Source organism: Dipodomys spectabilis, unplaced genomic scaffold, assembly GCF_019054845.1.
Source record: "Dipodomys spectabilis isolate Male_0828 unplaced genomic scaffold, ASM1905484v1 ptg000436l, whole genome shotgun sequence".
Lineage (NCBI taxonomy): Eukaryota > Metazoa > Chordata > Mammalia > Rodentia > Heteromyidae > Dipodomys > Dipodomys spectabilis.
Genome location: NW_024871113.1, coordinates 3,421,140 through 3,434,601, shown reverse-complemented (window position 1 = coordinate 3,434,601; position 13,462 = coordinate 3,421,140). Strand labels below are relative to the sequence as shown.

General features: G+C 41.2%; 1 protein-coding gene across 1 annotated transcript in view; it reads left to right on the top strand.

The window, feature by feature from the left end:
* The first annotated feature begins 883 nt into the window (after nt 1-883).
* The window catches only part of Slc10a6 (solute carrier family 10 member 6), a 28,788-nt gene continuing 16,209 nt past the window's right edge, over nt 884-13,462 (top strand). Inside the window, exon 1 of the mRNA XM_042668441.1 lies at nt 884-1,656. Coding sequence (XP_042524375.1) covers nt 1,280-1,656 — 377 coding nt within the window. The 5' untranslated portion in view covers nt 884-1,279. The remainder of the gene's footprint in view (nt 1,657-13,462) is intronic.

Sequence of the window (13,462 nt, the reverse complement as noted above, 5' to 3'; positions counted from 1 at the left end):
GCATGGAAACTAGGAAGCTGAGGGAACACCTTCACCCATCATTCAGTGATATTGGAATTTATTTTTCATTTAAATGGGTGTGTTTTAATTATACATAACAATTGATTTCATTGTTCTATTGCCATATACATATAATGTCAACTTGTATTTTAATGTAATTAACATGCCCTGAATATTTTGTCATGGAAAAATCTGGCTCATTAGAGAACAAAACAATGCCTGGTGAGTATCCCTCTTACGAAAGGTAAAGGAGTTGGCAAGCCGGTGCCTTGTTACCAGATCTGATTATGTGTCACAAACTCTGCTGTCTGTGAGAAAGGGTGTAGCATCTGCTTTTTTGGGGGGGGGGGTCAATTCATCTTCTAAAATCTCTACTAGACTTGTCTGGTTTGGCTAGAATGCCCTCTGGGATGCTGTGGCCAGGAGCTATTTTCAAACCCCATCTCTAGACCAAGGTGTTTACTACATTTCCTTGCAGTATTCCCATACATTACCAGATGGCCCAAGGGTGCTGTGGCTCAAATTAGACCTGAAGCTCCAAAAGAAAGAGGTAGCTGTCTTGAATAATTTTGGTTATAGAAACCACAAGTTTCCACATGTGTCCTGAGACACAATCAGGTGCTTAACACTGTATTCTTCTTGCAGGTGTTTAAGTATTGGCTTGAGATACCAATTCTCGCCAATGTAGAAAGAAGAAAAATGGAATCTAATTCCAAATCTAATTCTGTTGCAATTTTCTTTTGTCCCTCCCAACATTTTCTTAACTAGCCTACTTTTGCTTTAATATTTCTAACAGAAATGCTTTGCTAATGCTTTGAGGCGGGGCTTTGGCACAGTTGCTTTTGTTTTTTCCGGACTCGGACTTTCTCTCCACATAATGTTGCATCCTGCTCTTTGAAATTCCTACTGAATTTGGAGAAATTATGTCTTGGCATCCAGTGTACTTTCCTGGAACACGATGTGTTGCTGACTACAGCCTGTTCAGTCCTCTTGACAACAAGTTTGCTTGTCTCATTTTACTTGAATATTCAAGGGTGAGTAAGAATCAGAGCAGAGAGCCTGGCTTACCACAGTCCATTCTATGGTTCATGCCGATACTCATTACTTTTATAATACCACTTGTGGATAAATTGATTAGATTAGGGTGAATCACCTGGCTGGCCAATGGCATTTGGAATGATTCTCCACGTGTGACTTTGTTGCACTATTACAAAATGTGGCAGGAGAGACCTGCCCAGTATTCAGTGCCGATGTTCATTTGTAACGCTGTCTTGAGGAGATGAGAGCGAATTGTTCCAGCAGCTCAGCCTGCTCTGCCAACAGTTCAGAGGGGGAGCTGCCAGGGGGACTGGAGACACCTGGGAACCTGCAGCTGGTTTTCACCGTGGTGACAGCCGTGATGATGGGTCTGCTCATGTTCTCTCTGGGCTGCTCTGTGGAGGTCCAGAAACTCTGGTCCCACCTCCGGAGACCCTGGGGCATCGCTGTGGGCCTTCTCTGCCAGTTTGGACTCATGCCTCTGACAGCGTATGTGCTAGCCATCAGCTTCTCTCTGAAACCAATCCAAGCTATCACTGTGCTCATCATGGGGTGCTGCCCTGGGGGAACCATCTCCAATGTTTTCACTTTCTGGGTTGATGGAGATATGGATCTCAGGTAAGTGATGCTTGGAAATGTGTCAGTCTCTCTCTTGGAACTGGAAGTAACTGACATCTTTGCATGCACAATACTTGCAGTTTTTTGGTAGATCCCCGTGGGAAATATCACACAGGTTGCAGAAGCTTGGTCAGCCACCGCCAGACTTTCTTTCCCGAACTCCAGGCTGCCTTTGAGTAGCCATCCTCTGCTTTCCTGCCTTCTATGCTCTGAGCAGTGGCAATCTGGTTTGTATGTGAAAATGGAGGTTGGACTCTACCTCACTGGGTGAGCTTTTTCCCAAGCATGAACTCACTCTCATCTGTGCTGACTGACATCATTAACCAAGAGTTCCTAGGACATCCACTGAGAATCCCACAAAGCTGACCTCAGTGATTGGAGGCAGGCATGGTGGTGGTTGTTGGTGAAGGGCATAACCAGAGGGAAGCCCTTGTAGCTTTCACCAGTACATGTTTCCTGAGCATCTATCTTGGGAAATAGTTATTTTGGGAAACTGAATAATGGAGCTGTAGGGGTATCTGATGGACATCCTGCTTTTAGTTCTTGTGGAGCCCTGTTGATTTGACTTGGGGAGTAGGATTTAAATTGTTCTTTCTTATTCCTTGGCAGATGTTTTGTGCTTCTCATTGGACTTGTACTCATTTTATTTGACCTTATTCCCAGATGTGGAATAAAGAGACATTAAGCCTTTATTTACACTTTAATGAGGATGAATGATTTGCATATTTGGGGAAAGAAAACATGTTTTGATGGGGGAAAAAAGCATTTGAGGAAAGAAAGATTGGAAAAAAGAAGAGCTAAAAACAGCCATTATAGATTCTTTGCTGAATTACTAATACTCTGTTTTACACTCTCTTCCTTTTCCCCTTTCACCACTCCCCATCAAGGGAACAAACTGCATACACGTTTAAATCTTTGTTCCATGTATTTGTCATTTAGTTGAGACTTACTATACAAAAAATGAATGACAGAATCAGAGGGGATGATGAGCTGGGGGCTGATATCACTGAGTGAGATGCAGGCCTGTGTTTCTAGTTTCCTGTGTGTGCTGATGTGTAGAACAGATTTTACCTATCAATTTTAATGTGTTCATACCATTCAGACAAGTAATTAGCATTCTTATGTCAGTGTCTTTAGTTGTCTCCTTAGGAGAAATTTGAAAAAAAATTTACTTGATATATTTTGTATCTTATGTCTAAGTACTAATATGCTACCAATTTAAATTCAATGAAGTTGATTATTAACAAAACAAAGAAATGATAAATAGTCTTCACACAAAGTCTACCTATCATTGATAAATGATCCGGAAACTTTTTGGAAAGTAAAAGGAAACTAAGATTTATTCAGTATCATGCTGAACTATGGGTTAGTTTCTTTTCTGGTTTTCATACTAACCTTGTCAGTGACCTTTTATTAAACTGAATTTTACAGCTGACAAAACTGTGAGTCAGACTGGTTAAGTAGTTTGTCAAATACCACTAAGAAGTATGGCAGAACTCACATTTGAATTCACATCTGTTTTATATCAATCTGCAACTTAGGCATCCCCACGACATCTAGTAACATAACTGTATGTTCTGTTATGTGTAGAAGCATAAATCTTGAAACAATGTTTTGAAACATTTCTGTTCTGGGAAAGGGAATGTTTATTACTTTCATCTCTTACTGGCAATGAATAGAAAGTCTGTGAAAGATAAAGCTCATTTTACTTCTCTTAACCAATCTATCTTTGTAGCTTTTAACTTTGGTTAGATAATCAGACCAAACTAAATCTAACTAAACAAAAAGAAATTAAAAAAAAAAATAAAATTTAGGAAATGAAGTTTTAAACCGCGGACTAGGAAATCTTATCGATTTAAGTCATAAAATCTTAATTTTCAGTAAAAGCTTCAGATAGAAAATACAATATTACTGACTGAAATAATATTCCAGTTATAGATTGCTTCACAATTGATTATAATTAGGAAACAATTGCTTCCAGGTCCCAGGACTTTTCATCTTTGCATGGGTTGCTAGGCTGCCAATACATTTTGTACCCTGTCTTTTTCCAGTGTCCCTCCTCGGGGCAGGCCTTATTTTTGGCCAAATGCAATTTTTTTTTTTTTAACTGTTCTCTGAACTTTCAGTCTCTTGGTTATAATTTTCGAGTATGTGAACAAGGTAGTCTCTGGTGTCAGATTGCCTGTTTTCAAATTCTGACCACAGATCTCTTTTCTGCAATGGAAATTATAAGCCTTCATCTGTGGTATTTATTGTGAAGAAAAAAATGCCCATGTTTAAATTACAAGTTTCCTAGTAGCTGAGCGCTGGTGGCTCACACTTGTAATCCTAGCTACTTAAGAAGCGGAGACCTGAGGATTGCAGTTCAAGGCAGGCCCAGGCAAGAAAGTCCGTAAAACTCTTATCTCCACAGAACTATCAAAAATGTCCAAAGTAAAGCTGCTAGCCTCAAGCAAAGAAGCTCAGGGACAGCACCAAGATTCTGAGTTCAAGCCCCAAAACTGGCCCTAAAAAGAAAAAAAAAAAAGTTTCTCATTTCCCCACTACTAAAAGGAGCAGAAATCCCTAAGCCAGTTTGCCCTACTTCCCCGGGTTTTTTCTTACTAACCTGTTAGACACAACTGGTTTACAGTAAAAATGGACAAAGTACTGTTTTAAGTACTGCATGCATTTCCAGCTTTCATCTATCCATATTCTTCACAGACCCTTTAATGCTAACTGGCCTCTTTTGTCTCCTGCAGTCATGATTCTTCCTAAAAACTGTCCTAGAGAGAAATTGGCCTGTATGCTAGAAGAGTTTTATACACAGCCTGCCCCTCTGCTGAGTTCAGCTGACTTTGGCTGGGTTTTTGCACATGTTTGGGAGCTGTTTAGATGTAGACCAGTGTTGGAAGTTCTTGGCTGAAACAATGAAGTTCTCTTGGGTGCAGGTGCTACTACTTTCCTGAAGGCTAGCTTAGACCTAATCACAGGGTATTAAGAAAGAGGAAGCAATCAAGGTTTCTTTAGGCTGGAGGTGAACCTACTTGATCATTTCTGCCAAGGCAAATTGCAAGGCCAGCCATGATTATGGAGTAGGGGATTCTAATTTGTTTCTTGATGGAGACAAAATGGATGAACTATGAAGTTACATGGCAGAGGGAACAGACAAGGGAGGGGTAAAAGAACTAGAGGCATTTTCCCAAGATCCTGTAATAGAGATGGACAGCGTTCTTGCCTTGGCGAAGAGGACCGGAACAGGAAGGCCTGGGGAGAGTGTTGCAGTGAAGTGCACCACTCTGGAAACAGTAGCTGCATTGCTTACCAACGGGGCTGGTTCGGCAGGTTATGCAAATTCTCTCTGCTTCAGTTTCCCTATTTCTAAAACCAGGAGAAGCATACTTCTTTCATTGGTTGTCAGCACTGGCTAACTTAGTAGACCTAAGAGTTAGACTTTCATTTGGTACAGCTGGCTATATGAACTATGGTATGAAACAGGCAAAAAAGCTGGGAGTTCTGCCAGGACTCTGTTTTAGTTATTGCTCATGACACAAGTTAGTTGCCCACTGGGGGCATCATTTTCTTTATTTGTAAAACTTGCCAAGGTCTTTTTGTTGTTGTTGTTGGTTGTGGGGCTTGAACTCTTGGCCTAAGCCCTGTCCCTCAGCTCTTCAGCTCAAGGCAAGTGATCTACCACTTGAGCCACAGCGTCACTTCTGGTTTTCTGAGTGGTTTATTGGAGTTAAGAGTCTCGCAGAGTTTCCTGCCTCGGCTGGCTTTGAATCTTGATCCTCAGATCTCAGCTTCCTTAGTAACTAGGATTACAGGCGTGAGCCACTGACGCTCAGCTATCTTTTATTTTATTTTATTTTTGTTCATTTGTTTTTGTTTGTGTTTTTTGTTTTGGTCCTAGTGCTTGAACTCAGGACTTCTTTTGCTCAAGGATAGTGCTGTTCCACTTGAGCCATACCACAGCTCCACTTCCAGATTTTTGGTGGTTGATTGAAGATAACAGTCTCACAGAGGGGCTGGGAATGTGGCTTAGTTGTAGAGTGCTTGCCTAGCATGCATGAAACTCTGGGTTTGATTCCTCAGTACCAACCACATAAACAGAAAAAAGACAGAAGTGGTGCTTGGCTCAAGTGGCAGAGTGCTAGCCTTAAGCAAAGAGAAGCTCAAGGACAGTACCCAGGCCCTGAGTTCAAGCCCCAGAACTGGCCCAAAAAAAGAGTTGCACAGGCTGGCGTTGAATGGAATCCTCAGATCTCAGCTTCCTGAGTAGGTAGGATTGCAGATGTGAACCATGGGAGCCTAGCTCCAAGGTCCTTTCTTTATATTGTAAAATAGGTAGAACCAAATTTGTCACTTACGCAAATTTTAAATGTTATCATTCAGTAGTGTTGAGAACATTCACATTGTTGAATAACCATAACAACAGCCCATCTGTCTCCAAAACATCTTTATCTGTTTCAACTAAACAATAGCTACACTGGTAACCATTATTCTATTCTCAGTTATGTGAATTCAACTATGCAGGACACCTTATGGAATATTATGACATATATAATATGTCATAATATTGATTATATGTGGTTATAATTGTATGCATTTTAACGTCACATAACAGCTCCAGAGATTAATAGGAGTAATAATTCTGTTTTTTTTTTGTTTTTTTTTTTAATTTAGTTTAATTTTATTTGTAAACATACTGTATAGAGGGGTTACAATTACATGGGCAGGATAATGCGTACATTTCTTTTTTTTTTTTTTTTTTTTTTGGGTCCAGTCGTGGGGCCTGGGCGCTGTCCCTCAGCTCTTCAGTTCAAGGCTAGCGCTCTACCACTTGAGCCACCGCGCCACTTCCAGCTTTTTTTTTTTTTTCTTTTTTGCTTATGTGGTGCTGAGGAATCGAACCCAGGGCCTCAGGCATGCAAGGCAAGCGCTCTACCACTGAGCCACCTTCCCAGCCCCAATGCGTACATTTCTTACCAAGCATTGCAGCCTCCTCCTTTGGTTTACCCTTCACTTCCCTTCCCAGCCCCCCCAATCCCAATCCTTCTCCTTCCCTCCCTCCCCCCCTACCCCCCCCCCCCCCCCCCCCCCCGCACCAATGTTGTAAAGCTCGTTTTGGACATGACAACTTGTACTTCTCATTGTTGCAACAGGTCCACCTGTATCCTTAAACAACTGGTTTTTCCCCATCTCCTCCACAAGTTATAAGGAGTAATAATTCTGTTAATTTTTCTTTTTCTGCTGAGAGGTTGAACTCAGGGCTCTGAGCTTGCTAGGCAGGTTCTCTACCACTTCAGCCATGTCCCCAGCCATTTATTTATTTATTTTTACTGTTATTGTTGTTTTTGCATTTCCTGGAGCTTGGTCTCAGGCCCTGGGCACTTTCTCTGAGCTTTATTTTTATTTATCTATTTATTTTTGCTCAACTCTACCACCACAGCTCCACTTATGGGTTTTTCCTGGTTAATTTAGTTATTTAGGAGTAGGGTCTCATATTTTTTGACATGGCTGAATCATGATTTTCCTGTTTATATTCCCAGTGTAGCTGGGATGACAAGCACTTACCACCATGCTTAGTTTATTAGTTGGGATGGGCTCTCCTGAGATTCTTTGCCCCACCTCTGGACTGTCCTCCAACTGTGATCCTCCTGCTTGCTACCTTTGTAGTAGCTGAATTAGTGCTGTGAGCCACTGTACACAACAAAATTTCCTTTCTTTTTAATGATGAAAATATTCCATTACATGTATATATTGTGTTTTAGGTATTGATCCTCTAATGGATGGTTGGGAATAATTGCTTCTACTTTTAACTATTGTGATGAATATAGTATGCAAATACCTGTTTGTGTCTTGACTTTTGGTTGGGTATATACTGAGGTATGGATTTGAGAGTTGCTGTTGAAGCATGAAGTATTTGTGACTATAGGAAAAGAAAGGCAAAATCTCCAGCCAGGTACCTGTGGCTCACACCCCTAATCCTAGCTACTGGAGAGACTGAGATCAGAGGATTGTGAATCAAAGCCAGCCCAGACAGGAAAGTCCATGAGACTCTTATCTCCAATTAACCACCAGAAAACCAGAAGTGGTGCTGTGGCTCAAGTGGTAGAGCTCTTGCCTTGAGCTGAAGAGTTCAAGCCCAATGACTGAGAATAAATAAATAAATAAATAAATAATCCAAATCTTTTCCTATCCTCTTTTTTGTTTTTTTGGTTGGTTGTGCTGTCCCTCAGCTCTTCAGCTCAAGGCTAGCAGGCTAGCACTCTAACACTTGAGTCATAGCGCCACTTCCAGTTTTGTGGTGGTTTATTGGATATAAGAGTTTTACAGACTTTCCTGCCCGGCCTGGCTTTGAACAATGGTCCTCAGATTTCAGCCTCCTAAGTAGCTAGGATTACAGGTGTGAGCCACTGACACCTGGCTCCTATCCTCATTTTTTTACCAAAATTTTCTCTTTACCCCCTCCCCCCCCCCCCCTTAGGTGAAACATGTGATTTGCCTCACCTGGTGGAAGGTATTGTAATCATTGTGCTTCTCACCTGACACGACTCCCAGGTCTGTCAGCTACTTGAGGCTTTTTTATTTTTTCCTATTCAGTGCCAGCTGGGAGTGGTAGGCAATTGACAAATAGCGTGAACACCTGCATGAACATGTTTGTTGCCCTGTGTAACCATAACATCTTCCCTGGAATAGTAATCTGCTTATGAGTACAACTCAGGACAGCTTAGCTTTTGATGTTTATGAAGTCTGCACTTGCCTGAGCTTCTATTTTATCTTTAGCTATAGAGAAAGGATTCTGTCCATACACTGGTGGAGTCTGTAGGGGGGTCAGTGGCACCTTCTGACCATTGCATTCCCTTTAAACTTTAAAGATGTCTTTGATACATTTTTTTTTTTATTATAAAGGTGACATACAGAGGTGTTACAATTACATATGTCAGGTAGGTAAAGGTACATTTCTTTTTGGACAATGTCACCCCTTCCCTTACCCTTGGTTCTTATCTAAGACTCTGGAAATTGAACTTCAATTTCGTCATGCCTCTCATGGCCTGGAGAACTGCAGGTCATCTGTGCTTAAGGGTTTGGAGACAAAACTGAGATTCAATCCACCAGACCTCACTTAAGTTCCTGTAACAGTACCTTACGGTCTCTAGAAATAATATTGACAAAATTAATTTGAAAATGAAAGAGAAAAAAAACAAAAACATGAGTATAATACTAGGCTCATAGTACTGTACTCAAAAATGCTTATTAGCATTGTTGAGAAGCAGCAGATGAAGGTGACATTTGTATGTGGGAATGGAATAGAATCTTAAACTCTTACATGGAATCATTTTTGTGGACATGAGCTGACAATGCTGTCATTTAGTTAGGCCGGCAACTCTTTCTTTTAACAGGGAAGCAAGCATATACTTTCATTTTGAAATCAGATTCTGATTTTTTTTTTTTTTTTTGGTGCCCATCCTGGGGCTTGAACTTAGGGCCTAGACATTGTCCCTGAACTCTTGTGCTCAAGATTAGTGCGCTACTGCTTGAGCCACAGTTCTACTTCTGGTTTTTTTTGAGCCAGAAAAGATAAGAGATTAAAGCTAATTGGAGATTAGAGTCTCATAGACTCCCCTGCCCTCCCCCACTCTGAATCTCAGACCTCAAATCTCAGCCTCCTGAGTAGCTAGTATTACAGATGTGAGCCACCAGTGTCCAGCTCAGATCATGATTTTATGAGCTTGAAATTATGACAATATTTGAATAATTTAAGACAAATTTCAAAACAGTACTGGCACTACATTTGAATGGGGCATATATCTGTATCTACGTCTATATCTAATTTTTCTAATTTAAAAGAGATACAAGAGTTACCAGTTTGCCCTGACTTGCTTAAACTATCTCATTATTCTCTATGATAATTTGAGGCAAATGAGCCATACTTCTTAGTACAAGTGGAGTCTTGTTCTATTGAAGCCAGATATTGCCAACAATTTTCTAACATGTGAGTAGTGGAAAGACCTAGTTAGCTACATCCTCTGATTTCATAGCAGTAAAATGAAAGGTGTAACTTTTCACTGTACTTTTTCAGTTTCACTGGTATTGGTCACTATTAGCAGAGCACTATGATCTTCTCTTGTCATCTTTGACCATTATCATGAGTGTCATGACTTGAACAATTAAAGAGGGTGGAAGTGAGAATTTAGGAAGCCAGTTAGTGTGATACAAATCCTAAGCCTTGCTTCCCACAATTGTGAATCTTAGCCTAGCCACCATTTGAGCCAAAGCTAATCACAGGTGGAAGAAGAGATGACATGGTATACCTCCAAGTTCAGATTAAAGTGATGTAATGTAGAATTCCTTCCAGGACCTGGTACATAGAGAGCCAAGGAATGTAACAGTGTCAGGGATTAAGAATGTGGTCTCACAATTCCTCCCTTTGATGGACACAGTTTTGAAAGCTGCAACAATTTTTTTTCTTCCTTTAATTTAGCCAGGAATCCTATGTACACATCATCATTACTAGTATTGTTATTGTTATTGTGTGTGTGTGTGTGTGTGTGTGTGTGTGTGTTGATCTTGCAGCTTGAACTCAGGGACTGGGTGCTGTATGTGAGCCCCAGTGCTCACAACTAGCACTTTACTACTTGAGTCACAGTTCCATTTCCAGCATGTTATAATTAATTGGAGTTAAGAGTCTCAGGAACTTCTCTGGGCTGGCTTTGAAATATAATCCTCCTATCACAGCATCCTGAGTAGCAAGGATTATAGACTTGAGGCTGGCACCTGGCTTATTTTATTTTTTTGTGGTGCTGAGGATCAAAGCCAGGGCCTCCTATATAGTAGACAAGCACACTCTACTGAGTTATACTCCTATCTACCAACTTTCTCTTTTGGTATTTAGAAAGTTTTCATGATGGGCTGGGAAGGTGGCTCAGTGGTAGAACGCTTGCTTTGCATACATGAGGCCCTGGGTTCCATTCCTCAGCACCACATAAGCAGGAAAAGTCAGAAGTGGAGCTGTGGCTCAAGTGGTAGAGCACGAGCCTTGAGCAGAAGAGCTGAGGGACAGTGTCCAGGCCCAGAGTTCAGGCCCCACAACCAAAAAAAAAAAAAAAAATTTCATGAGGATTTATCTTGGTATAGCAGGATAGAGTATGGGAGGGATGAGGAAACAATGAGAAACGTTTCCTGCTCCTCAAACAGAAAGTGGGAGTAAAGATTTAAATATGGTAGCTCTTGTCTGTGTCCTTTATGTTTTAAGAGCTGGAAGAATAATCTTTGTTTTCTTTCTTTCTTTCTTTATTTTTATTGTGAAAATACTGTACAGAGGGGTTACAATTACATGGGCAAGATAATGAGTACATTTCTTATCAAGCATTGTAGCCTCCTCCTTTGTTTCCCCTTCCCATCCCTTCCCAGCCTCCCCCCCGCCCCCACATCGGATCCTCCTCCCCCCCTCACCAAAGTTGTAAAGTTTTCCACATAATGACTTGTACATCTCATTGTTGCAATGTACACCCTAATATTTTAGACAATGGTTTGGGAAAGATGGGTGGAGGTGTTATTGAGACTCACCTGGAAAAGTAGAACAATAACACTTCTTTTTATAAATTTAATTTTATTGTAAAGGTGATGTACAGAAGGGTTACAGTTACATACATAAGGTAACATTTCTTGATCAAAATTGTTACCCCTTCCCTCATTTTTCTTCCATCTTCTCTTCCCCCCCCTCCCCACTCCCCTGCCAAGTTGTAAATTTATTTCCATGTGTTTTGTGAGTATCGCTGTTGCATTGGTTTACCCTTTGTCCTTTGTCTCACCATTTCACTTCTTTTTGCCAGACAGTTATCTTCCCAATTCCCTATCTGTTTATCCTTTTAATGAGAAGGCAGAGGCAGAAAGCCCATTATTTTGTCTTCTATTTTATTAAAAAACCAGAAGTGGTGCTATGGCTCAAGTGGTAGAGCTCCAGCCCTGAGCACAAAGAGGCTCAGGAACAGCACCCAGGCCCTGAGTTCAAGCTTCACAACTGACAAAAAGTAAAAATAAAATTAAAAATTAATTTTTTTTTTTTAAATCAGGGACAACACCCAGGCCTTGACTTCAATCCCCAGGACTTGTACATGCAAAAAAAGAATAACTTAATGTATCCTATGGGTCGTGGGGCTTGAACTCTGGGCCTGAGCGCTGTCCCTCAGCTCTTCAGCTCAAGGCTAGCGCTCTACCACTTGAGCTACAGTGCCACTGAATAACTTAATGTATTCTGATCTGACTGTTGCAACCTTTCCTCCTTCCTCTCCTTCGTCTCCTCCTCTAAAAACAATTTAAAAAAATTCCAAACAAACAAACAACAGCAATAAACCATGTTGAGATTTCCTGGAATTTGTTTTGGTAAATAGTATTTTAGATGTTCAGAGGAGTTATGCCTTTGGGTTCCTCTTTAAGTGTATTTTCCTTTTGTCAGCTTGTGTGTGTGTAAATGTGTACAGCCCTTTGTAATTTATTATGTCCAGTTGTATTCTAGATCTAGCTTCCACATATGAGAGAAAACATTCCATTTGTGTCTTCAAGCTTGGCTTACCTCATTTAACATGATTTGTTCTAGGTCATCCATTTCCTTACAAATGACATTAATATTATTCTTTCTAATGAATGAGTAAAATTACATTGGGTATATGTACCACATTTTCTTGATCCACTCAGTTATTATAGGGCATCTGGACTGTTTCCATGACTTGGTTATTGTGAATAGTGCAACAATGGGTTCCTATGAATTAAGCCAGGCACTGGTGGCTCACACCTGTAATCCTAACTACTGAGGAGGTGAGATCTGAAGTTTGAAGTTCAAAGCCAGTCCAAGTGGGAAAATCTGTGAGACTCTGATTTCCAATTAACTACTCCCTCCCCACCCCCAAAGCCCAAAGTGGAGCTGTGGCTGAAATAGTAGAGCACTAGCCTTGAGCCCAAAGAGTGCAGAGACAGCTCCCAGGCCCTGAGTTCATGCCCCAGGACTAGCACAAACAAAAACCAAACAAAACAGAAATGTTAGGTAGTTTATAGAGCACTAACTTACTTAGTATAATGTAATAAAAATATAGTTAATTGAGGGGGGAGGGAGGAGTTGGGAAGGTGGGGAGGGAAGGGATGGAAGGGAAAAACAAAGGAGGTAACAACGCTCGATAGGAAGCGTACTCATTAAGTTACTCATGCAACTGTAACCCCTCTGTACAGCATTGTTACAATAAAAATATATACAAAAATATGTTAATTCTGGGCTGGGAAGGTGGCTTAGTGGTAGAGTGCTTGCCTTGCATGCATGAGGCCCTGGGGTTGATCCCTCAGTACCACATAAGCAGAAAAAGCTGGAAGTGGTGCTGTGGCTCAAGTGGTAGGGCACTAGCCTTGAGCTGAAGAGCTGAGGGACAGTGCCCAGACCCAGAGTTCAGGCCCCACAACCAACCTATAAACTAAATCTCCTGCCAACTGAATTTGCCCTATGTCGCTTCCTAAAGAAAATAGAAAAATGAGTCGGGCACCAGGGGCTCACACCTATAATCCTAGCTACTCAGGAGGCAGAGATCTGAGGATCGCAGTTCAAAGCCAGCCTGGGCAGGAAAGTCCATGAGACTCTCATCTCCAATAAACCACTAGAAATCCAGAAGTGGTGCTGTGGCTCAAGCAATAGAGGGCTCACCTTGAGCTGAAGAGCACAGGGACAGCACCCAGGCCCAGAGTTCAAGCCACAACCAAAAAAAAAAAAAAATAGAAAAATGACTGTTTAGTTCCCTTTCTAGGTAGGTTCAGCAATCTACCTTCAGCTCAGAAGCCG